The sequence below is a fragment of the Saccostrea echinata genome, unplaced genomic scaffold (assembly GCF_033153115.1).
Source record: "Saccostrea echinata isolate AGI-Se365-2 ecotype Australia unplaced genomic scaffold, CSIRO_AGI_Sech_v1 ptg000033l, whole genome shotgun sequence".
In the NCBI taxonomy this organism is placed as follows: domain Eukaryota; kingdom Metazoa; phylum Mollusca; class Bivalvia; order Ostreida; family Ostreidae; genus Saccostrea; species Saccostrea echinata.
Window position 1 is genome coordinate 20,563,692 of NW_026889782.1, and position 25,195 is coordinate 20,588,886.

At 34.0% G+C, this 25,195-nt stretch overlaps 1 protein-coding gene across 1 annotated transcript in view; it reads left to right on the top strand.

The window, feature by feature from the left end:
* Positions 1 to 25,195, top strand: part of LOC133199044 (dynein axonemal heavy chain 6-like) — a 45,113-nt gene that overhangs the window by 14,599 nt on the left and 5,319 nt on the right. The window contains exons 28-61 of the mRNA XM_061334933.1: positions 157 to 438; positions 745 to 906; positions 1,392 to 1,683; positions 2,025 to 2,296; positions 2,673 to 2,885; positions 3,342 to 3,527; positions 3,916 to 4,112; positions 4,528 to 4,711; positions 4,971 to 5,195; positions 5,445 to 5,666; positions 6,103 to 6,540; positions 6,825 to 6,996; positions 7,271 to 7,434; positions 7,729 to 7,860; positions 8,013 to 8,173; positions 8,457 to 8,607; positions 9,418 to 9,599; positions 9,928 to 10,114; positions 10,443 to 10,597; positions 10,857 to 11,037; positions 11,461 to 11,696; positions 12,250 to 12,412; positions 14,855 to 14,937; positions 15,735 to 15,972; positions 16,275 to 16,577; positions 20,400 to 20,585; positions 20,906 to 21,078; positions 21,408 to 21,588; positions 22,016 to 22,195; positions 22,572 to 22,678; positions 23,109 to 23,385; positions 23,704 to 23,874; positions 24,305 to 24,495; positions 24,655 to 24,989. Of these exons, the coding sequence (XP_061190917.1) occupies positions 157 to 438; positions 745 to 906; positions 1,392 to 1,683; positions 2,025 to 2,296; positions 2,673 to 2,885; positions 3,342 to 3,527; positions 3,916 to 4,112; positions 4,528 to 4,711; positions 4,971 to 5,195; positions 5,445 to 5,666; positions 6,103 to 6,540; positions 6,825 to 6,996; positions 7,271 to 7,434; positions 7,729 to 7,860; positions 8,013 to 8,173; positions 8,457 to 8,607; positions 9,418 to 9,599; positions 9,928 to 10,114; positions 10,443 to 10,597; positions 10,857 to 11,037; positions 11,461 to 11,696; positions 12,250 to 12,412; positions 14,855 to 14,937; positions 15,735 to 15,972; positions 16,275 to 16,577; positions 20,400 to 20,585; positions 20,906 to 21,078; positions 21,408 to 21,588; positions 22,016 to 22,195; positions 22,572 to 22,678; positions 23,109 to 23,385; positions 23,704 to 23,874; positions 24,305 to 24,495; positions 24,655 to 24,989 (6,982 nt within the window). The remainder of the gene's footprint in view (positions 1 to 156; positions 439 to 744; positions 907 to 1,391; positions 1,684 to 2,024; positions 2,297 to 2,672; positions 2,886 to 3,341; positions 3,528 to 3,915; positions 4,113 to 4,527; positions 4,712 to 4,970; positions 5,196 to 5,444; positions 5,667 to 6,102; positions 6,541 to 6,824; positions 6,997 to 7,270; positions 7,435 to 7,728; positions 7,861 to 8,012; positions 8,174 to 8,456; positions 8,608 to 9,417; positions 9,600 to 9,927; positions 10,115 to 10,442; positions 10,598 to 10,856; positions 11,038 to 11,460; positions 11,697 to 12,249; positions 12,413 to 14,854; positions 14,938 to 15,734; positions 15,973 to 16,274; positions 16,578 to 20,399; positions 20,586 to 20,905; positions 21,079 to 21,407; positions 21,589 to 22,015; positions 22,196 to 22,571; positions 22,679 to 23,108; positions 23,386 to 23,703; positions 23,875 to 24,304; positions 24,496 to 24,654; positions 24,990 to 25,195) is intronic.

A 25,195-nucleotide genomic window follows, 5' to 3' on the forward strand; every position in this document is an offset into this window, starting at 1 on the left:
ATTGAACCTTGACCTCAAAAGTTATCTTGTCAAATTTTTTCAATAAACCTAGATTCTCATTTATCAACATCATATGTATGTAGTAGGTCTTAAATACATGGATAGCAGGGAGAAGGCTTTTTTTCACTAAAGTCTTTTACCTGCTGTGTATCTTAGGATTTGAATGAATTGGCTGCCATTGTACGTGGGGAAATCCCCAAACTCGCTCGAGCAAACCTCTGTGCTCTGATCACACTTGACGTCCATGCTCGAGACATGATCACTGGTATGGTGGCTTCTAAGGTAGACACTGTAACTAACTTTGAGTGGCAGAAACAACTGAGATATTACTGGGATCTCGAGATGGACAACTGTGTGGTCAGGATGTCAAACTCGCTGTATGTGTACGGATACGAGTATCTCGGGGCATCACCGAGATTGGTCATCACCCCATTGACTGTAAGTATATATTACAAAGTTTTGTGATAAGAAACAGAAGGAAAATAAACATGTAATTTTTGTTAATTTTGTAAGCTTTGCCAAAGAAAAGATCACTAAGTTGCATTAAAATTGTTTTACAGATGATAAAAATATTTCTAGGCAATTTAAAAAAAAAATTATTTTTGGTAAATCTTCAGAGAGATAAATAAAGCTGTTTATTTCACTGCAGTGTATAGAATTATCTTTCTGAGCATAAAAACCAGTGCTGGTTTTATATAAAAACACTAAGAAACTTTGTACAGCTTACCTTTTTGACTATTAAAGGATCGTTGTTACCTATGCCTTATGGGAGCCCTACAGCTGGATCTTGGAGGTGCCCCAGCCGGCCCTGCAGGGACAGGAAAAACAGAAACCACCAAAGATCTGGCCAAGTCCCTCGCCAAGCAGTGTGTGGTCTTCAACTGCTCTGATGGTCTGGATTACAAGGTAAAGAGATTCTGAATTTATATGCTGTACAAGCTAAAGGGCAATAACTCTTACAGTAACCTAACAAATCCTTAACGGTTAATAAAGAAAAAAAATATAAATCTTTTGGGTTCTAAATTGTTTCCATTCCTTCAAACTGAAATGGAGTTGTATGAATGGGAACTGGTTACAACAGTGAAATAACAGGAATTCATGTTTCTTGATAAAATTTTCTTATTTACAAGCAAATGTTTGATTAAACACCAGTGACTTAACCTGTATATTAAACTCAGGTCTTGATTGTGCTGAAATCAGATACAAAACCTTATGTATATTCTGTAAATATACTTTTTTTTATGAGGTCTTAATTCCATGGAATGACAATTTCTTTTTAACTACACTTGGACTAATTTCCACGGAAAACTTAATACAGACACATAGCGTAAATTAATACCATGCAGACAAAAGTACATGTACTTCTACTAGTAATTATTTTTCCTCTTCAGATGATGGGTCGGTTCTTCTCTGGTCTGGCTCAGTCTGGTGCCTGGTGTTGCTTTGACGAATTTAATCGAATTGACATTGAAGTCTTGTCTGTGATTGCCCAGCAGCTGATCACAATCAGAAATGCCAAGAGTGCCAAAGTGTCAAGGTTCATGTTTGAGGGACGTGAAATCAAGCTGGTGATGACCTGCGCTGCCTTTATCACAATGAATCCAGGGTATGCCGGGAGAACTGAACTGCCTGATAACCTGAAGGCCTTATTCAGACCTATCTCCATGATGGTCCCAGATTATGGTGTGTTTTTCTTGTTCACTCATAGAACTTTCCTGATGTTGAATTTTTTGATGAAAGGGGAGGGGGGTGTTGAGCTGAAAAGAGGAGGTGTGATTTTTAAAAACCTATAAGATAGAAAGAGGTGGAGACTTTTCTCTTAATTTAATGTTTTAATACATGTAACGGTAAATGTACAAACTTTCCTTTTTTTTTTTGTCAAAGCTATATTCCTCACACTTTAGAATTATACATATTATATCAATCCACCTTTATTTGCAATAACCAATTTAGGGTGAAGACATATGATTAATCTATGAAAAATAGCTTTGAACTATTTATAACCATATTACTTTGTTTTTCAGCCTTGATTGCAGAAGTGATCTTGTACTCGGAGGGATTCGAGTCCTCCAAGAACTTGGCCAAGAAGATGGTACAGATGTATAAACTCTGTAGTGAACAGCTTTCCCAGCAGGACCACTACGACTTTGGTATGAGGGCTGTCAAGTCTGTGCTGGTGATGGCTGGAGCTCTGAAGAGACAGAACCCCGACAAGAACGAGGACGTGGTCCTGATTCGTGCACTCAGGGACAGTAACCTCCCAAAGTTCCTCAAACAAGATGCCTCTCTGTTTCAGGTGGGTGTCAGAATTTAGTGAGTTTTGGGTACAAGTGAGCACATTGCTTATAGTTTTCATATTTATATTTCTGTTGCTTTGATAAAAGCTGGAGCTATACTGTGGTTGTTATGTATGATCTTTAAAGAAACAAATATCTGTATATGAAATCTATCAAATGAATACAATGTTGAACTTCTTATGTTAAAAATTTCCTGGGTGACTGATTTTGACATGCATTAAAAAATACTTGAACTTAATGCATAAAAGTTTCAGTATGTGCAAGTTCTTGATTCATGCACTATATAAAATTATCTATGCAAGTTGTAGCTGATTTAGAGTAATACCATATATTACAGCATAATTTTTACATATTTCTGTTTTTTTTTTTTGGTAGGCCATCCTACAAGATTTATTCCCAGGGGTTGAAATCCCAGAACACGATTACGGAAGATTGGAGGAAGAAATCAAGAATGTTGTAGTGACCCGTAAACTTCAAGTCGTACAGACACAGGTCAAGAAGGTCATTCAGTTCTATGAGACAATGGAAGTCCGACATGGAGTTATGTTGGTGGGGCCCACAGGAGGGGGCAAAACCACAGTGTACAATGTAAGTTAAAGGGCAACAACTCTGTATCATGTTATCAAAATGGTCACAGGATAGTTGTAAATAAGTCGCAATTAATTATATTTTAAATTTTAACATTTGGACTTAGATTATGATGTTTAGTAGACATTAAGGACAATATAAATAAACTTCCCATTTTTGCAAGTTGAATAATGATAGAATATTGTGTTTGAAATAACAAAGTCAGCCAAGTAGCTAAGATAAAAAATGCCATCAAAAAAAGATGAAAAATAAGGTCTGTTCACCAAGGACCAGTAGAGAGCAGGCCTCAACTGGCAGTTATTGAAAAAATAAAAGAATAAATGACCCCAAAGTTTTCGAAATTATGTTCATAATTGTCATAAAACATGGTTTTGAGTTCACAAGCTTGGTAAAAGAAAAAAATCAATGTGAAGCTCCCATTGGTTACCAATGATGCATGTTTGTGTTATTTTGTAGGTACTGAAGGATACGCTGACCAATCTCCATGCTGCTGGGGAGAAGAACCCCTTCTATCAGCCCTGTCACACCCACGTCCTCAACCCTAAGTCCATCACTATGGAGGAGTTGTATGGGGGGATCAATAAACTGACCCTGGAGTGGTCTGATGGACTCATGGCTATGACTGTCAGAGCCTGTGTGCAGGTAAATAGACTTAAGTAGAGGGGTGGATCTAATGTAGAGGGGTGGATCCATGCCTTTGCCAAGTCCATGAACATGATGTTAGTTTGGGTGTTGTCTTTTTACATTATATATTACATTTAAATGGGCAAATTTTAAATCATAGAATGGGAAGATCATTAGAAATTTCCTCCCATAACTGAATACATGTATCTTGGTCAGAAAGGAAAATTTGTATTGTCTTGTAGCTGCGTTTAATTAATTGCCCTGAGCTTTATTTATTGCCAAAAGTTTTATCTTTTGGTGCTATGGGATTGAATTCTTTATTAAGATCTCTGAATCTTAACAATAATTTCAAACATTTAGTTAATGAAAGTGAGAGTAAAAGAAAAACACTCTATTCTATTTTTAGGATACCTCAATGGACCACCACTGGGTGGTATGTGATGGCCCTGTGGATGCCCTGTGGATTGAGAACATGAACACAGTGCTGGATGATAACAAGATGTTGTGTCTGGCCAACAGTGAAAGAATCAAGTTCACCCCCTATATCCACATGTTGTTTGAGGTCCAGGACTTAGCAGTCGCCTCCCCTGCCACAGTCAGCAGGTAAACTGAATTTGTTCTTAATAATTGTTCAAAAGAAAAGATTTATGGGCATATTTTTTTGTAATTTAACCAATATCTTTTCCAATAGGAATATATTTGTGTAAGAAAGAATTTCATTGCTGTTGATTATAAATTGTAATACATCTGTTTTTTTTTCCTTTGGCATTTGGATAAATGACAAAAATTTCTTCAATTGAAGGACAGAAAAATATTTTTTTTAAACTCCTTCCCATCTACTCACAAAAAAATATTTCTATACAGTAATTTGTAATTTAAGAACATGGCCACAAATTTTGTACCTGCCTTTCCTTTGTCCACTCAGGATAAACACAGTCACAAAACTATTTCAATAAATAAAGATAAATTTAAACTTAAACTTTAAAATTTAGAAATTTTAACTTTGTAAACTTTGTAGATGTGGTATGGTATTTGTGGACCCAGAGGAACTGAAATGGCTTCCCTTCACCCAGACCTGGATAAACGGATATGCTGACAAAGTGAAGGATGAAATCCGAGAGTACATTTTGGATTTGTTTGTCAGATATGTGGATGATGGTTTGACATTTGTCCGCAAGAAGTGTCAACAAAGCATCAACCAGGTAAAAAATCACAGAATTTTTTTTTTTTTTTTATAAAACTACATGTAAATAGTGCTGTAAAGAAGACTAGTTAATGAATCATATTGCAGCAATACATTGTAAGTCATGATAAATAATAAGAAGAAAAAAAGAATGGACATGAACATTGTCTAGCATTTTGGACAAAAAACTGCAAGTAGAAGAAAATTTCAGATTAAATTGTTTTTAACTTAAAATTTTTTAATTGAAAATTTACAGATAAAACTTTTTCTACCTTTAGGTTGATGTCAGCAAAGTTATCTCCCTTTGCCGTCTGTTGGAATCTCTGCTGTTCCGTCGTGGCGGTCCGGATTTGAACCAGGATCCCAACAAACTGAACCCGCTACTGTGTACGACGTTTGTCTTCTGTTACCTGTGGTGTATTGGTGGCAACATCACAGAGAATTACTGGGATGCTTTTGATACATTTGTCAGACAACAGTTTGAGGAAAATGGAGACGCCAAGGTTTGTTTGACTTTGTCACCCCAAAAAATAGATGTCACTACATTTAATGTAGAAAAAAAGTCAATAGTAAATTATCTGTTATCTGCTATTTATCAAATTTGTTTTTAGGGTAGGATTTTTAATATAGTCATATTGCATTTTATTTCAGAACAATTCGCAATAATTGTTTTTCCTCAAAATTAAGACAATAAATAGTAATTAGTCAAAAGCATTAAGTGATTAATTGATTTTCCTTTGATTGTGCAATAGCTTCCCAATGCTGGAGACCTTTGGAGCTGTTACATGGACTTTGAAACCCGCCGCATGGACTTATGGGAGAAGATCGTCCCTCCCTTCAAATACGACAGAGAGGTGCCATTCTTTGAAATGTTGGTGCCAACTATCGATACCGTCAGATTTGGTTACCTGCTGGAGAAGTTCCTGTCTGTTAAACACTCTGTATTGTACACTGGAGGTACTGGTGTTGGAAAGGTAATTCAAGTTTGCTTGTTGCTTGTTAATTTTGCAATTGTATTGAAGTGAGTTCTGCTTTTGTATTTTCAAAGTACAGATGACTGCATGTCCAAAAACTTTGAGATCACTGGATCACCCAAAACTTTTGATAGATCAAGAGTTTGAGCAATCAAGCCCCAAAACATTGATCAGAAATTAAACAGTGGATTCATTAACTTTTTATTGATTGTGGCAAAAAATAAAATTTTTTGATATGTAAATTTGTGGATTCATTTCCAGTGTCAATAGCTAAATGTACCTAGTTTTATTCTATAATTAAATTTGTAGTTCATTGATTACAGGTGCTTTATTTCTTGGACTTATTCAACGATGAAAACATTGAATAATAGTGATCATTGAAAAAAAAAAATGAAACAACTTACAGTATATAAAAAAACATTTTCTTCTTTGACAGTCTGTGATTGCAAGAGGACTTCTGAATGGCATCGCTGAGAAGGCCAGCTACGTTCCTCAGTTCATTAACTTCTCCGCTCAAACAAGCAGCAAGAGAACCCAAGAAATGATTGAAGGAAAACTCGAAAAAAGGAGAAAGAACATTATTGGTGCCCCAGTCGGCAAACGTGTGATAATCTTTGTGGATGATTTGAACATGCCTAAACTTGACACATATGGCTCTCAGCCACCCATTGAGTTACTGAGGCAGTACCAGGACTTTGGAGGAATGTACGACAGAGAGAAATTATTCTGGAAGGAAATACAGGACGTGACATTATCCGCTGCTTGTGCGCCCCCTGGTGGAGGAAGGAATCCTGTCTCTCCAAGATTTTTCCGTCATTTTGCCATGTTATCAATTCCCCCACCCACTGAGCACAGTCTTAAACACATGTTTATGGTGAGATCTAAAATTTTGTAAAGTTAAACATGTTAAAATGAAGCTTGGATTCTAAATTGTATGTTTCAACAACAATTAGAAGAAAGATTCTAAGATATCACCAACTTATTGAAGATGACATTAAGGTGTCTTTGAATCAGAATGAAATAACGCAAATTAGCAAAGCTTGAAATCAAAGTTAAATCCTATACCAGAATATGCAGTACAACTGACATGAAGTTCACACTTCATCTCCTAGGTCAAAAAATTAATTTGCATTCAATTTTGATGTATCTAAATTTCAGCAAATCCTGGCTGGATTTTTAATGGACTTCCCTACATCAGTACGTCAGTCGACCGAGTCGATCGTTCAGGCTGCCGTGGAGATATATGGCCGAATGTCTACTGATCTCCTACCCACCCCGGCTAAATCTCACTACGTCTTCAACCTTAGAGATCTCTCAAAATGTGTCCAAGGTTAAAATTCTACCAAAAAGATTTTATTGATGCGTAAAATTTCATCAGACTGTACATAAATTTTTCAAAAAATCCAAGATGTATAAAGTAGTATGTATGTACGTGGTTAGCTTATTGAATGTTTTTCATCAAACTCAAAATTCTGTGGAAAACCATAAAAAAATCTGCATAGCAAGAAATACAATATTTATCTGGTGCACATGTCGGGTAGAAATAGGTGAAAATTTCTCGATCAATATATTTTAAATCACGAAATACTTGTGGCCTTCTTCAGGTTTGCTCCAGGCAGACACGGGAGTTATTCGAGATGCTAAGCAAATCTTCCGTCTCTTTTGTCACGAGGCCATGAGAGTATTCCATGATCGTTTGATCAACAATGAAGACAAGAAATACTTCCACACCATGCTCTCTGAGATGGCAAGCAAACACTTTGGAGAGGTACAATTTTGTCTTGTCCATAATTAAATCCAGGAATTTTTTCTAGAAAGGGAGGAGTTAGGGTAACCATGGCAGTAATATAAAGGGGGGGGGGGTCTGAACCTGAACTCATTGAAAATATAAAATTGGCAAATACAGCTTTAAAAAAACATCTCCTCATGCAAAAAGGCCGAGTAATTTCACATCATTCCTTATAAGCCTGCAACAAAGTTACTTGTACATGATTAAAAAGGAAATTGATGGTTTAAATAATATTCTTTAGATATGATTATTACAAAATCTACATTTTTTCAGAATGTGGAGCCTGAGAGTTTTACTACACATCCTATAATATTTGGAGACTTCATCAAAATTGGCGCTGAAAAAGCCGACAGAATTTATGAAGAACTCAATGATCTGAAGAAACTTACTAATGTATTACAAGATGTAAGTCACTGTGTCTAGTGTTTCTAAAGTCAAAAACCAAGTTATATTTTCAGAAATTTGTATAACAAATGATTTTTAAGTTTGAATTTTTTTGGTATAATTTGATGCTACATGGGTAAGCATTTTTATATATATTCTGTTTTGTGTTGTAGTATCTGGATGATTACAATATGAACTCGTCCAAAGAAATGAAGCTGGTATTTTTCATGGACGCCATTGAGCATGTGTCGCGTATTGCTCGTATGATTCGACAGGATCGTGGTAACGCCCTCCTAGTGGGAGTGGGTGGTACTGGTAAACAATCACTGACAAGGTAATTAATAATTGTCTTCCTTCTAAATCAGATTCAGATTCTGTGTTTGGTAAGAGTTATTCCCCTTTAAATGCTTTCTGGTGTTTTTTCTCAGTTTAAGATTTTGTGTTTATAAGAGTTGTTCCCCTTAAAATGCTTTATAGTAAATTTATTCAAAAGTTTGATAGATTTCAAATATCATAATAGAGAATTATAATAATTAATGAATTCTTACACCTCAAATATTTTTATTCTCGAAGCAAATTAATTTGATGGTTTTCCAATATTCCATTTCATCTTTTAGATTGGCATCACATATCTGTAACTACAAATGTGTCCAGATTGAGTTGAGTAGAGGTTATGGCTATGCTGAGTTCCATGAGGATCTAAAGAAACTTTACAACTATGCGGGAGTACAGAACACACACACGACATTCTTATTTACCGACACACAGGTAATTACAGAACACACACACAACATTTTTATTTACCGACACACAGGTAAACAATGTTCAGTCTTAATTATTGTTTTCACTGTTGTGTAATTGGAGAAAAATGTCAAAAACAAAGAAAATCTCTTCCTTTATATAAGCATGTACAGTAGGCTATCAATAGAAGCTTTTCTATTACATGTATTTCCCTTTATCAATAATTTTGGACAATTTACATAATTTTGTTTGATCAGAGGATTTTAACAGTATTTTAGAATACATGTACATGCTGCAATAGTCTATGTTCTTACATAGTACTTATGAACTTCTTCCTCATAATGAAACCTGTTGGAATAAACTTCCAGCATTGGCTAATTATTAATAAATTAATTTTGGTTGTAACGCATCATTTGATTGGATAAAAAAATTAGAATAAATTGTATAAACTGGGTTGGCTACTTCACAATGACTTACTTCAAAAATGTATCAATCCGCTTGACGTTACATTTAAAATACGTACAATTTGAAGGCATTTTTGAAGGAGAAATTGTCTTATTTTTTTACACTTAATGATGGGAAATTAAATTATAAGGAATGAATTTAATAGCTACCCAAGTTATACTGGTATAACCTGGGTTGGAACAGTTTACGCTTTTTTATAAACTGCTTCGTAACTTGGGTAGCTATTAAATTCATTCCTTGAATGAATAACTAATGATGCGTTGGTTAATTATTAATGAATAACTAATGATGCGTTGGTTAATTATTAATGAATAACTAATGATGCGTTGGTTAATTATTAATGAATAACTAATGATTCTGTGTTTTTAAAAGATTGTTGTGGAGGAATTCTTAGAGGATATAAATAACATTCTGAACTCTGGTGAGGTGCCTAACTTGTTTGAACCTGACGAGTATGAACAGCTGATTATCGGATGTAGGCCGGGGGCCAAAGAGGCGGGTATTGCTGAGGGTAACAGGGACGCCATCTATGATTTCTGTATAAACAGAGTCAGGTATATAACAGTTCTTTTTTTCCTCTGAGAAAAAAAAAAAGATAAAAAGTGTGTAAAAAATGGATATATGCTATGTATGTACAAATATAAGTGGATGAATTGAAATACATTTTTATGTGAATTAAAAAAAAAAAAAGAAGAAAACTAATTTTGAATAATTAACAAACTTAATTACATTCATATTACATGTATCAGTAAGACAGAATGTATTTTGAAGAACTCATAAGTACAGGCATGCCTATAATTGATACGTCATAGTAATGAAAAGAGCAATGTAAACAATATTGATACATCATAGTACTGAAACAATATTTTATTTTCATTCCAGGAACAACCTCCATATTGTCCTGTGTATGAGCCCTGTGGGTAGCTCCTTTAGGACGCGCTGTCGTATGTTTCCCTCCCTCGTTAATTGCTGTACCATTGATTGGTTCACGGAGTGGCCCAGGGAGGCCTTGTTGAGTGTCTCAACTTCATTCTTTGAAAACGTCGAACTGGGAGAGGAAACACTAAAGGTAATTGTTAGATTAAAAAAAGCTCTTATCTGATTTTAGGAGGGGGGGGGGTAGGGGGATGCTGGAAGAGGAGGGGAAAGTAAGAAAGAGAGAGGAGGCAGAATGAAAGAAAAAAGAGACACATTTGACGAGAAAAACAAAAGTGTTTGTAAGAGGTGTAAATAAAGGAGGGGAATTCCCTTCTATGCAATCCTCACAGTCAAAAACTATTGAAAACATAAGCTCTAATGAAATACCGTTTGTATTTCACATTACATAAACATGCATGAAAATTTATGAAAAAAATTACAGATATTTTCCTAATATGGAAAATATTTTGTCTATACAGCAAAAGATAGCAGAGATGTGTGTGGAGATCCATATGAGTGTGAGTGATATGGCTGAGCGTTTCTACTCGGAACTAAAGCGACGTTATTATACCACCCCCACCAGCTATCTGGAGCTCATCAGAATCTATCTCTCCATGCTGCAGGAGAAAACAAAGTGAGTTACCTCCTTTTATTTATTGCCAAATGCACATTTATGGGTACACTTAAAAACATCTTTCTGGACTATGTAATGCAAAGTTTTAAACGTGCTTCCATTCCTTTGAGCTCTTTTTCTCTCCTATTTAGAGTTGACTGTGTGCATTTGAAATACTAATCAGTGATTTATATGAGATTTTTTTCATCATTTTCCACCTACATAATTTGTCAGATTGTCAGAGTCATACAAATACTAAAGTCAAAACCTTAAATTTCAGGCAACTGAAGATGGCCCGTGATCGTGTTGACAATGGGTTGAAAAAGATTCTGGAGACAAACGAGCTTGTGGACAAGATGAAGAAAGAGTTGATTGCTCTGGAACCCGAACTGAAAAAGAAATCTGAGGACACAAACAATTTAATGGAGAGACTTGTGGTGGATCAAGAGGCTGCTGACAAGGTCAGGGTCATGTGATTTGTCAAGAGTCATGTGATTTGTCAAGAGTCATGTGACATGATTTTTTTGAGTTTCATGGGAATTATATGAGAGCTACATGTTAGCTTTTGACTTGTGATGCACACATTTATCATATGACTCAGATATAGAATTTTTTTTTTATTATTAGAGAATTACATTTGAAACATGTACATATGGAAAGCATTTTTGATGCCTAGAGAAACCTTAATTTATAAAGTCCTTGCATTTTTTTGACATACTTATTTGACATATTCCATATCATTTGTGATATAAATTAATGATTTAATAGAACAATTTATATTAAGAAATTTCAATAGAAAACAAGGAGTAAGCAAGATTTGGGGGGGGTATGTCTTAAAGAAAATTGCAGATTAAATTTTCATTGTTTTCTGTTTTGAATTATAGGTCAGAAAAGTAGTAGTGGAAGATGAAGCAGTGGCTAAGGTCAAGGCAGAGGAAACTCAGGCTATCGCCGACGATGCCCAGCGTGACCTTGACCAGGCCCTGCCTGCCTTGGAGGCCGCTGTCAAGGCCCTGGATGCCTTGGATAAGAATGATATTTCTGAGATCCGTGTATTTGCTAAACCTCCAGAGATGGTACAAACTGTCATGGAAGCTGTGTGTATTCTGATGGGTTCAAAGTAAGTTGGAGGATCAAAAAAAAAATGTTTGCTTGGCCTCACCCAACTCCAGATAAAAAAAAAATGGATAGGTAGTTAGGGAGGAAAATTGTATGAGGCAAGCATGATGATAAAATAGTTATTACATGAGAAAACTTGGGAATGAATTTTAAAAAATTGTTTCGTGGGGGTTAAAAAAGTTTTGAGTTGGGTTGTTTCTAGTCAGTCTGTTGGGAGAGGGTGAACAATTTTTTTTATAGATGGCCTAAACTGTAAACCAATTATTGTTTGTGATAATTTTTATTAATGATGCCTCAGTTCAAATACCATTAAAAAATATTCTGCATTAATAAAATTAATGCACAATAAAAGGAATGGATTGCAATGAGAAATAACTAATACATCAAGTTTAAGTAAATGACAGTTGATGAAACTCAAAAGATATTTCTCTGAAAAAAATTGTTTTAAAGTTCTTTTTTCAATTACCTCAGCTTTTTATATATTGGTCTTCTGTTTCTGGTGATTTTCCAAGTTTACATGTTAAATTATTAACTTTACTTTTTTAATTGTTCAGGACAGACTGGTCATCAGCTAAGGTCCTCCTTGGAGATTCTAACTTCTTGAAGAACCTTCAGACCTACGACAAGGACAGCATCCCTGACAGAATGCTGAAACAACTCAAAAAGTACATAGAAAACCCCAACTTTGTCCCCGACAAAGTAGAAAAAGTCTCAAAGGTACATCCATTTAAAGATTTCTGTTCACCGATCAAAGTGCATATTTTTTGTCTTCTATATTTTATTTTGGTCAGATACAACGTACATTTTATTTTTCTGTGAAGTACATAATTTTGGCATATTTTGAGCGAAAAATTAAATTTGTTTTTTGTTTTTATCTATATGCACATAAATATTGTGTTCATAATGATATAGTCAAGGCATTTACATATCTTTTTATATATCATAAATTTGCAAAGGGAAGATATAGTCCAATAAATTTGTTTTATTTAACAGTTTTAAAGCAGAGAATTTTATTTTATATTAAAATGATATACACTTATATAAAATTAATGAACTAATAATTTTTCTTTCAGTTTCTAGATCTATACCTTGAATATTGTAATATTTAAAATTCCATCAGTTTTGAGTTTCAGCATGAGAATGATATAATAATCTCTTTATTAAAGTAATTTGATTCTCGATGAATTGTTAATAATATAGACCAAATAATGTACATTATCTAGCCATTAGATTTATTATCAATATACAGTGGAGCAGTATTAATCCGGATGCTTCAACTTCTGACCAAAATTTGTGTGAAACAATAAATAGTAATTTTATATACATGTATTATCAAGGATACAGTAAAACACGCTTATAACGAAGTGCCAGGGACGGGCGGTTTTGCTTCGTTTTAAACGCAATTTGTTATATCCATTAAATTTATAATATATTTTAAAGCCACGAGGAATGAAAATCACTTTGCTCTAAGCATAATATAATAATATGTCATGATTCTGATGAATTTATAATTTCTTTTGAAAATATAGCTGTCTTTTAGTTTATCTATCAAACATTAAGGTATTCAATGTATAACGACCATATTTTGTACCTAAAAAATGAATGATCCAATATTTTTAATCACGGTAGCATTTTGAAGGTGTTACCAAATTAAAATGCTCCACCAAAGGAATTTACAAAATTTTTTATTATTTTCCAGTTAATTGCACCTTGAATTTTACATTGAAGTCTATGGGCAGTGCATGTTTTTTTAAGATATTGTATAAAGTAATTTGAATTTCAAACAAATCTCTTGGTGAAAATATGCATAATTTCTCTCTTTATTAGTCTATGAAATAAAATGAATCATTTACCACAGAAATTTTGAGAAATTAAAAATTTCCTGATTTTAATCAAGGGGAGATAACTCTTCAAAAGCTTTTAAGGTGCAAAATGACCGGCGTCTTACTTGTAATCAGTCATGTGAATTTGGCTCATTTCACTTTTATCGTTATCTAGCAATGCATTTTTAAATAGTTTAAATTTATTCAAAATTGATAAAAATCCCTTCATTATACGTTGAATACCTTAACTATTTTTCTCTCCACCCTTCCTCTCTAGGCCTGTAAGTCCATGTGTATGTGGGTTCTCGCTATGGATTCCTACTCCCATGTTTTCAGGACTGTGGAACCTAAGCGTGCCAAGTAAGTCCCATACAAGAGTGAAGCGCTGTGTTACAAGTTGTGAAGTCTGCTGCAATGCCCCAACACTTCCATATTTACCATGTTATATAAACTGTTTGTGATGTATAATGTTGATGTGTTTCACATGAGTTTGGCATGCTGCACACTGCAGGTCTTACCAGGTTTTCATGGGATATATGTAAATATTTTCCCCCAAAATATTAAATTTTAGGGTACATCTTTGTATGTTAGTCCAAAAGACTAGCTTTTGCAACACCATGAATTATGCAAAAGAGAGGCTTACGGTCATCATGGTTCATTTGCTTGGTGAAACAAGTTTTAAAAAGGGTAAGGGGGGGGGGTTAATTGCAAACACACATATATATGTACTATGAATGTCCCATGAAAACCCAAATTGTAACTAACTCCGTCCATTTTTGTTTTCACTGCAAAACGAGCAATCATGAGTATAAATTAATTTAAGGGGATGCTTAATACTCCATGGCACCTGATCCCACCCCTGATGTTTTTAGAGGTCCATATTAGCTCTGGTCCTGATTTGTATTGTTTCCATGGATTTTTGAGCTTTAATTATTACTTCAGCTGGTTACATGTATCTCCATGTTTGATTAAGCACTAGCTATTCTGCTTCACAGAATCTCCAAAAGATGTTAAAGATTTCAGGAAATTCGGATGCCTATTAATTTTTACCATGTTGCTCCTTTTGCTTTATTGAAGGCTTTATTTTTGTTTGTTCTGTAATAAAGAATAAACCATCTGTTAGGAGTGTTATCTAATTGCTAAATTCCAATAGCTGATCTGAAGGCAATTGATTTAGCAATTAGTGATAAACTGACTTAATTAATATTAAGCTATTTCAGGACTTAGAAGGAGTGATATGCCGATGGTGATTTAATACACAACTATTGCAATCAAGGTCCAGGGTTCTTAATGTTACATTATCACATATTCACATATTACTGTAAATTGTTTACAGGCCTGTAAATCAATGTGTATGTGGGTCCTGGCAATGGATACGTATGCACAAGTTTATCGACTTGTCCAACCTAAAAAAGAGAAGTAAGACTAGGAAATGCACATAGAGTTCTAGAGATAGAATAGAGATATATTTATAGAGTTAGTGTAGAGACTGTAACTTTTGATCTGGAACAGTTTCTTTAGCTAGTTTTATTCTAGATGGAGGTGAATACTAGTACTTGTAATTCTTCCTCTACTTTAAAATTATCTATCTTTATATTGTATTCATTCCCTCTATATAAGCTAGCTATTCTGCACTTCACAAATTTGTTCTGTTAAGGACAAAATAGATCGTAAGAAAAAAAAAAGGAAATCACTTTCCATTTCTATAATAGTTTGCCTTTTTCCTAAACATTCATTTGAGTTTTGTATTATGATCTTTCCTATATGAAATTGAAATAATTTGATGGCATTTCATGATTTGCTCTTTGTGGATCTCAGTTTGTATATTTAGTTTTTACTAATCATGACCTCACTTTCTCTTAGTATGTTAAATTCTGATTAAACAAATATCTGATTAAACAAATATCAGTTTAAAATTATTTCCTAATAATATTGCATGTTTCTGACTTTTAGTCTATTTCTTTCTACTTACATATAATTATGTATAAAACTTCAATTATGTTCAAATATTTCTTGAAATTTAAAGAAATTTTGATGAAAGAAAAAGGTTTAAATAACGCATCTCTGAAAGATATATTCAGTAAAAAATTGTCCAAATTTTAATCTAAATGACTCTAATGATGAATCATATCTGATCAAATTTAATGATATAATATTAATGATTATACATGGTATAGAAAGGCTAAGGCCTAACCCCGCCCCTTTTTGATTGACAGGTTGGCAGAGGCCCAGAAGGAGTTAGATGGAGTAATGAAGATGTTGAAGGAGAAACAGGACCAGCTGGCAGAAGTCGAGGCAAAGATTGCCGAACTTCAGGCGACGTATGACAACAGTGTCAGAGAAAAACAGAAGCTGGAGAGGAATATCGCCACGACCGCCGCACGACTCAAACGTGCCGCTAAACTGACAACAGCCCTTGGTGACGAACAGATTCGCTGGGCCGAAACAGTAAAGGTAAGCAATTTAGTTATTGTAGTTTGAATACTCATATGGCTAGCAGAAAGCATGGTATATGACAAAACAGGAATTTTCTTTATTGCTGTTTTGGTGAATTAGATGACATGCAGCGATAAATTAATAAAGTATTTCTCATATTTATGTAATCTTGGAAATATCAGACTTCTGCATGTGATTAGTTTCAAATTTAGATAAATTTTTGATATTTTTTTGAAATTAAAATTTTGATATATGAAATAAAAAAAACACTTTAAATAAAAATTCTGAAAAATGAAATTAAAAAAAAAATTTGGTTTCAGGACTTCAACAAGCAGATAGGCAATGTCGTGGGAGATGTATTTGTGTCCACAGCCTGCGTTGCTTACTACGGAGCCTTCACCAGCAACTACAGACATGAACTCGTTGAACAATGGACCAATCGCTGCATAGAACTAGAAATCCCCGTCACACCAGGAATGACCATCGTGTCAGTTTTAGCCGATCCCTTTGAGATTCGACAGTGGAATTCTGATGGACTTCCTAAAGATCAGCTGTCCACAGAGAATGCAATTCTCGTAACCAGAGGGCGTCGCTGGCCATTGATGATTGACCCTCAAGAGCAGGTAACCCTTACACATCAGGGATGGGGTCAATTACTTTAAAAAGTAATTAATTAAATTACAATTACTTTGACTTTTTCTTCAATTAAATTACAATTAAATTACAGGCTTTCTATGATGTGTAATTAATTAAATTACAATTACTTTGCAAAAGTAATTAATTAAATTACAAATTACATTTTTAATTTTTTTGAAATTTTTTATAATCCTTGTCAATGAATATACAGAACATCATTCATTCGTATAAAAGCTCAGCCTCTGCACAAACAATACAAGAAATAATATGCTATATTAAAGCATTGTGTATCTTTGTTGTTTAATTTATAATTTTTATTTACAAAATGTTAAAGAACTAGCCAAGATCAGTTTGATGCAGTTTCCTCCTGTACATAAATTGCATGGCTTGTGATATTTGATTAAAAGCGGGTATTTTAATAGAGTAAAATGAGTCGCAACTGTAGCCCTCTAATGAAATATTTCCTTTGAAAGTAACCTGAAAATCCTAAATTGCTACAGTCCTTGAAACATTCTACTTTCCCACTTGAACGGTGAGCGAATGCTGAACGAACGCAGAGCGAACGGTGAGTGAACGATGTGTGAACGCTGAACGCAACTTGGTGAACGATGTGTGAATGGTGAACGGTGAGCGAACGCAGAACGCGAACGGAGCGCAAACGCGAACGCAAAGTGAATGGTGAACGAACGGTGAACGCAAGATGGAGGATATATTCGGAATGCCTCTGATCTTTTCCTTGCACTGAAACTATTTAATTGTATTATAATGTCAGGAGCCAAATAAATAAATAATATTAATAAGTAAACCAGTAACTGAATGAATAAATAAGTCAAGAAAAAATTCTCCAAAATTGTCGTAAGAAAGACGATGCATGCACATTAAGTTTTTAATCACACGAATTTTATCGCATTAAAACATTGCAATTGTTGCCGAACGCTGAAGTATAAAAGATATTTTGTTTAGTTGGAAAATAAAAATGTTTACTCTTATTTGATAACAAATCAGAGAAAACTTATGACTTATACAATGAATTAAAGCGATTGTAACATCCAATCATATACATATATCTCCGTGTCAAGGCGATTTCGTGTAAAGTAATGAAAAAAAATTAATTACAAAGGTCAGTGGACCTTTTTTGCATTTATACGCTCGTATTTAAAATATTTACTACAATAATATATTATGTGTCATTTCTATTTTTCATGATGATTTATTGAGCAGACTTCTACATGTATCTCTAGATGGTCGTGATTATACTCGTACAAGATGATACAAATAAGCTACATATTCATATTATTTGTTATAAATTCAAATTTCAGAACTTGATATTTAAGTAATATGCTGTTATAATTTTTATTAAACAGACAAATGAGAGAGAGAGAGAGAATAATATTCAGTTTAAGCCCCCCCCCCCTCCTTTCAGGCTTCACTAAATGTTTGTACCTATATCAAACAAAAACTCAGAATTTTTTTTCTAAATATATCAGACAGTGAAAGTAACTTTTTTTTTTATTATCAACAAATCATATCCATTTGTTTGACAGTCATACTCGTTTTTTAAGATATAACATTTATTTTTATCATTTCTAGATTTGATTCCAATATTTGAATAATAAATTAATAAAATACATTGGGCATTAACACTTGAATTTGAAATATACTCTCTGCCAATTTCAAATACCACCGCCGACACATGTACATTTTGAACTACTATTATTTTTTGACTTTTTTAGATGCATGTTTGTTTTGAGACTGAAATTTTTGTTCTAAAAAAGACCGTGACTTTTTTTAAAAAATGTTAATTAAAATATTCTGGAAATACGGTACTGACTAAGTAACCGATTTAGGGGGAAAAGGGGGGGGGGATATTAATCATATCGAATGGCAAACATATAAAGTTACAGTGAAGAAAGAATTTTTTCTCTATAACTATTGACTTTATATATTATAGTAGAGAAAATTCTGTAGTGCATTACATTTTAAATAAATATTTTCTTTAACCGCACTATCAATTTAATTCGTTCCAAAGATAATAAATTAACAGGATATCCGCAGTACTATGTATATATCTCTCAGAACTAGTTCTATCATATTTTCTGTAGTAATTGAAAAAAAAACGTATTAGAAATAAATACTTTCGTAATTTTGCTGCGTAATTATTTGACTTGGATAATTATATCTCCATTAACGATTTGTCGTCTTTAACAAAACAACAAAATGTTGCAGTGCTTGAAGTATTTGCACATTGCCCTTAATTAAATTTATAATTCAGCATCGTTCTACATAGGTACAGAATGTGCTTGTAACAACATTTATTTTCCAGAGTAATAATAAAAATATATATCGTAGATATTTTTCCTCATGAAATAATGATTCTTCAAACACGAAATGTTAGTTAATTAATTAAAAAACCTGTAACTCCTTAACTACTAAAAGATAAGTCCTTTCACTTCGGAGTTCCGAATGACAATGAAAACTGAACGATAGGGGAACGCTGAACGCAAGGTGAACGCAAAGTGAACGGAACGAAGAGCGAACGCTGAACGCTTTGTGAACGGTGAACGCGAGCGCACGGTGAACGCTGAACGAACGGTGAACGCACGCTGAACGAACGGTGAACGAACGGTGAGCGAACAGAAAAATGGGAAAGTAGAACGTTTCAGGGACTGTATTTATGGTGAATATCTTTACTTCATAAACAATACTTCTACAGAAAAAACTTTTTCAGAAACAAAATTTATTCATTAAAAATCTGTTTAAGATGTTAAAATAATTATCAAATTGAAAGATTTTATTTTCTAAAGCTAGCGGAGCATTTTTAATTGAAATAATTATCGCCATTGGCTTTGTCTTCTAAATCATGGAATGAATACCTCTTTAGAGGAGTTGATTTGTTTTGATTGCAATTTACAGCTGTGATTTGGAGGGCAATTATCTCTTTCTAACAAGAGAAACTTAATTCATGACACACACATTCTTTTTCTTTATCATTGACCAACAACAAAGATTGAAATATAATAAATGTGTGTTTCATAGCTGACTTAAGAAGGGTGGTACAAAATTTTGATAAACATAAAATAAAAAATTCAAATTTTACACAATGGTTAGAAAGAAACTTGATTATTATTATCAAGCCAATCATTTATTTGCTTGTAAACATTAACTTAAGATTTTGTATAATTGAAGGATTGATTATTATTGTTTTACAATAAAATAAAAGACAGTAAAATGGGGAGGTAGTGGTGACAATATATCATGAATGTGTATTATATAAAGTAATTGAATGTAATTGAAATTACAAGGTATTTTTCAGTGTAATTAATTAAATTACAATAACAAGTAATTGAAAAAATGTTCAATTACAAATTACTTCCAATTACTTCAAAAAATGTAATTAATTACGGTCAATTACAATTGCTTCTTTCAATTACCCCATCTCTGTTACACATGGTATTTAATTGGTGGCTCTAGAATTACAGATATGATTAACAATGACACTGGTTTTTAGCTCAGCCAAAGCCCCCCTCCTGGATCTATCATTTACTTTTTATATGATAACAACTAGGAAAGAAAATTGTGATTAAATAATTTTATTGTGGGTGTTTAAACCTATTTTGATTGGATAAAAAGTTAAGTTTATACTGAATAAACTGTCTCATCACATGGTGATATTCTGAAGTGCTGTATAAATTTTTTCATTCTATCGAGGGATATTGATTCTGTTTCAATATATTTATTTAGAAAATGGATTAAATTACATTGTCAAGGAAATTTCCAGGTTTTAATATTATGATATACTCCCTCTCCAGGCTAACAGATGGATCAGAAATAAGGAAGCTAAGAACGGCCTGAAGATCATTAAGCTGACAGATGGTAACTTCCTGCGTACCCTGGAGAACTGTATCCGTATTGGAATGCCCGTCCTGTGTGAGGACATCGGGGAATCCCTGGACCCTGCCCTGGAGCCTGTGCTCCTTAAACAGACCTTCATGTCTGTAAGTAACAGTAGGGGTGACCCATGATTTAAAAAAAAAAAAAACAAACTTGGGTGCTGGATTATAGTTTTGTGTGTAAACAATCTCTTTGATTTTTTTTCATGGCTGGTTTTCTTTATTCATTCAGTTTTTACGAGTACAAGTTTTGTGTTTTTCCCCCTAATTCTGTAGAAAAAGGCTTAAACATATAGAAGCCATGCCTGCTGCTCAGTCTAATTATGAATTTAACATAATAATCAAAATAATTTTGATTAATTGATTTCTGTGTGGTAAATTCAATAGAGAACTGATTTGATATGATTTTCTTTAATTGTTAATAGGGAGGTCGTCTGCTGATCCGATTAGGAGATAGCGATATTGACTACGATCGTAACTTCCGATTCTTTATGACGTCTAAGATGGCCAACCCCCACTACCTGCCGGAAGTCTGTATCAAGGTCACCATTATCAACTTCACTGTCACTCTGTCTGGTCTGGAAGATCAGCTGCTCAGGTAAATCTATTTTCTTATAGCAAAAAAATTCACTTCAAACATAGGGTTGGGTTTTTTTTTCAAATGGAGTACTATTTGCTATGTTCTACTATGTATTGTAAAATTATTATGTTATAGTTTCACAATATGTTTATATGCTTGGGCTTTTCTGGAGATTTTACGTCAGTGTTGCCTAAATGTGCATGAATTTGCCAAATTGTAATAAATATCAAGCTGGTAAAAAGTACTGTACTGTTAAATTACCGAGCAATGAATTACCATACTGTTTAATTACCCTGTTGATAAATTACCATGACACACTATAATGTCATATGTGTTCTCCTTTCTAGTGATGTGGTAGGCTTAGAGAGACCCGATCTTGAGGAACAGAGGAACCAGTTAATCGTGAAGATCAATTCCGATAAGAACCAGCTAAACGCTATTGAGGACAGGATCCTGAAGCTGCTGTTTGAGTCACAGGGAAATATTCTCGATAATGAGGAGCTTATTAACATTCTTAACGAATCCAAGGTAATTAAATGAATTTTTCAATAGGTTTTTATTCTTCAATTTTATTTACATGTACCTTGGAACAAGTTTTACTGCAAGTAGAAAGAAGTTTTGTCACTGCATTATTTCAGTTGGCAAACTCAATACTGACAGAGGCTAGAGTTATTTCTCTTTAAACACAACTTTAAATTTATATGGCAAAGTTGTATACAAGTATGACAGGGTGAAAATAACATGGGATGAAATAATCATGAATTCTGTATTCCAGTTTCCAAATGGATATTGTTTTACTGCAAAATAATTCTAATAAAACGTTTGAAAATTGTATTGGTAAAAATACTGTTAATGGTATTATAGCATTTTGGAAATAAATGTTGATTGAATACTTTTTACAAGGCATCAAGATGAAATTAAAAAAAATAACTCTTTTATTTTTCCTGTTGCCTAGGTAACATCAGGAGTAATCAAACAGAGGCTGAATGAAGCCGAAATAACTGAGGAGAAAATTAATACAGCTCGAGAAAAGTATCGCTCAGTGGCCACGCGTGGTTCTGTCCTGTACTTTGTGGTGGCCAGTATGGGAGAGGTGGACCCCATGTACCAGTTCTCACTCAAGTATTTCAAACAGGTAATAATTAAGCAAACTTTCTCAATATACATTGAACCGTTTACTACCACACTTGTAATGCTGAACAAAATGTACAGAAATTAGTGAAGTGAAATTTCGCAAGCAGAATGAATTGTTAAGGAACAGTGTATATGTAAAGTGAGCACAGAGTGCAACTGGAGCAGAGCGCTAATGTACAAATGAGTGCTAAGTGAAAAAGTGAGCAAAATGTAGAAAGCTGAATTGCTAAGAAAATAGTGCACTTCGATCAAAATTTTATATCTTGTTCTAATCCATAGGTAGTAAACAACTTCATTTTATCTATTTATATAGTATGAATTTATGTTAGTTATAAGCTTTTACAGAGTAACTCACAGCTTGTTTTGTTTTTTAACAGCTGTTTAATGCCACCATTGAGACGTCAGAGAAGAGTGACCAACTAGCCGAGAGATTAGCAATCTGTCTAAGGGAGACAACCATGACAATCTATAACAATGTAGCCAGGTAAGCAGTTATATCTATATATATCTTTATATAGACTTCAATGTATAGACTTGATCAATTAACCACACCGTGAGCAAGGGTTTAGTCATGCACATTTATGCCGTGTACTTATTTCTATCGCTACAATTTTTTAACTGCCCTTTGTGTTACTCTTGTGTACTTTGCTAAGTAAATTTACATATCCATCATTTTTTCCCATAAGGTGTTTATGCATAAAATGCATTGAAAGTATTCTTTTTAATCTACACTTTTTTAAAGATAATCAAGTCATAGTATTTTTCTTCAAAAGACTTTTTAAAAAAAATTGATAAGTTAGAATTTAAGCCTGCTAGCTTTATCAAGAGATTTTCCATATCATTTGCATTATTTATACTGTTTCATCAAATTGAGCGTAACACTTTACAAGCCTGTATTTTCTGTATGTTTACAGAGGATTATTTGAGAAAGATAAACTTGTCTTCTCCTTCATGATGTGTATCGAGATCATGAAACAGGAAGAGAAGATAACTCCTGCTGAGTGGAACTTCTTTCTCCGCGGCGCAGCGGGAATGGACAAAGAGCGACCAGGCATGCCCACTGCTCCCTTCCTGAATAACGTCAAAGTCTGGAATAATGCTTTTGATCTCAATGAGATTTTCCCAATATTTAAGGGAATTCATAAGGACCTCACAAAGACACCCGTGTTCATTAAACTGGGATCTCTTGAGGTAAAAATTAAATCAAAGTACTGAAAGTACTGAAACTCCCTTAGCTTAATTGGTTGTCTCTATTAGGCAGAATATTATTGTTTTTTGATTCAGAAATCAAATACTTTAAAGAAATACAATCACATACATGATTTAATCTACTGGATGATGTTATCTGGAGGTATGAGAATGAAAGTTGAAATCCAACTAATGGCAAAAATGTTGCTGCAGTTATAGCTGTATGCCTAGTGCTAAAAAAAGGAGATAGTAGTCAATCTAGTCAATGAAGATCACTGTAGAGTATCTGAATTATCTGAGATATGATTTAAAATATTATAGGTACGAGCTAACCCTGAAACTTATGAAGATTATGAGGCTCTTCCTGCCGAGCCTCAGGGGGTACCTGGAGCAATGGAGGACATGGAATCAGACAAAACTAAGGGTCACTGGGAAATGAGGCTGACCAGCTTCCAGAAACTCATGTTCATCAAAGTCTTCAAAACAGAGAAGGTAGGCCTTTTTAAAAACCTTTAAGAAATTTAAAATTTAATTTTTAACTCCTTTTTTAAGTAAGAATATTTGCTTCTTTTCTCACAGCTCTTGTAAAATTCTTGAAGAGAAAAATCATTTTCTTTCTAGACCAAGGATGATAAGACAGTTTAAAATCAAAATCTGTACATTTTCCCAAAATGGTGTAAAGGGCAAGCAGTACAAAATGATTTTTTTTTCAATGAACGTGTATGGTATCTGAAAATTCTGAAATTATTAAGAATTTTCACATGATTAATATATAGATTTAAGATTGAAGCCTGAGTGTATTCCATGATCCCAGTGCATGATATGTTGGAGAAGAAATGAACCTCTATATCTATATCACAGATATATGAAAGTCTCTCTTGTAAATATATCATCACAAATGTAAATTCCTCGTGCCTTTTAGACAATCTTTGCTGTGACGGAGTTTGTGAGTGAGAACCTGGGTAAGAAGTTCGTGGAGAGTCCCCCCGTCGGCCTTCAGACCCTCTACGACGACATGAACAATATCACCCCCCTTGTGTTTGTACTCAGCACCGGGTCAGATCCTATGGGGGCATTCCTCAGGTTTGCCAGAGACAAAGGATATACAGACAAGTAAGCAGAGCAGTTATTATTGTTGGTCATAAATCATGATTATCATGGATATTAGTGTTATGGTGCACTGAATCATGTTTTAACAAAATATTTCTTATGATATATAGAAGTATATACAGAGTGTACCATGTAAACTGACTTCAATTAAATGTTTTATAGAGTACAGTCCATCTCTCTGGGTCAAGGTCAAGGTCCAGTTGCCGAGAAACTAATCCACGCTGCCGTAAAAACGGGTGACTGGGTGTTCCTTCAGAATTGCCACTTAGCAGCATCTTGGATGTTGGCCATGGAAAACACAGTTAAAGGCATGTCCGAAAAACCAGACGAAATTCACGAGGACTTCCGTCTTTTCCTCAGTTCCATGCCTGCCAGACACTTTCCCGTTAGTGTCCTTCAGAACAGTGTCAAGGTCACCAATGAACCACCAAAGGGCATCCGTGCCAACATGAGGAGAGCTTTTGCTGAAATTACACCTCAGTTCTTTGAAGAGCATGGTATGTAGAATTTTTTGATTACTTAGCATTGTTTTTTTTTTTCAGTAAGATAAAGAAGGCTTGAAATCAGTATGTTTAAAATGTGTTTCTATTGATAGTTGGAAATATGTCAATATAAAGTTACATATGTAAAAATGTTGAGAAGTTATGTCAGCTGTCAATATAGATGTGAAATATAAGAACTCCAAAGCAGAGAAACAATATTT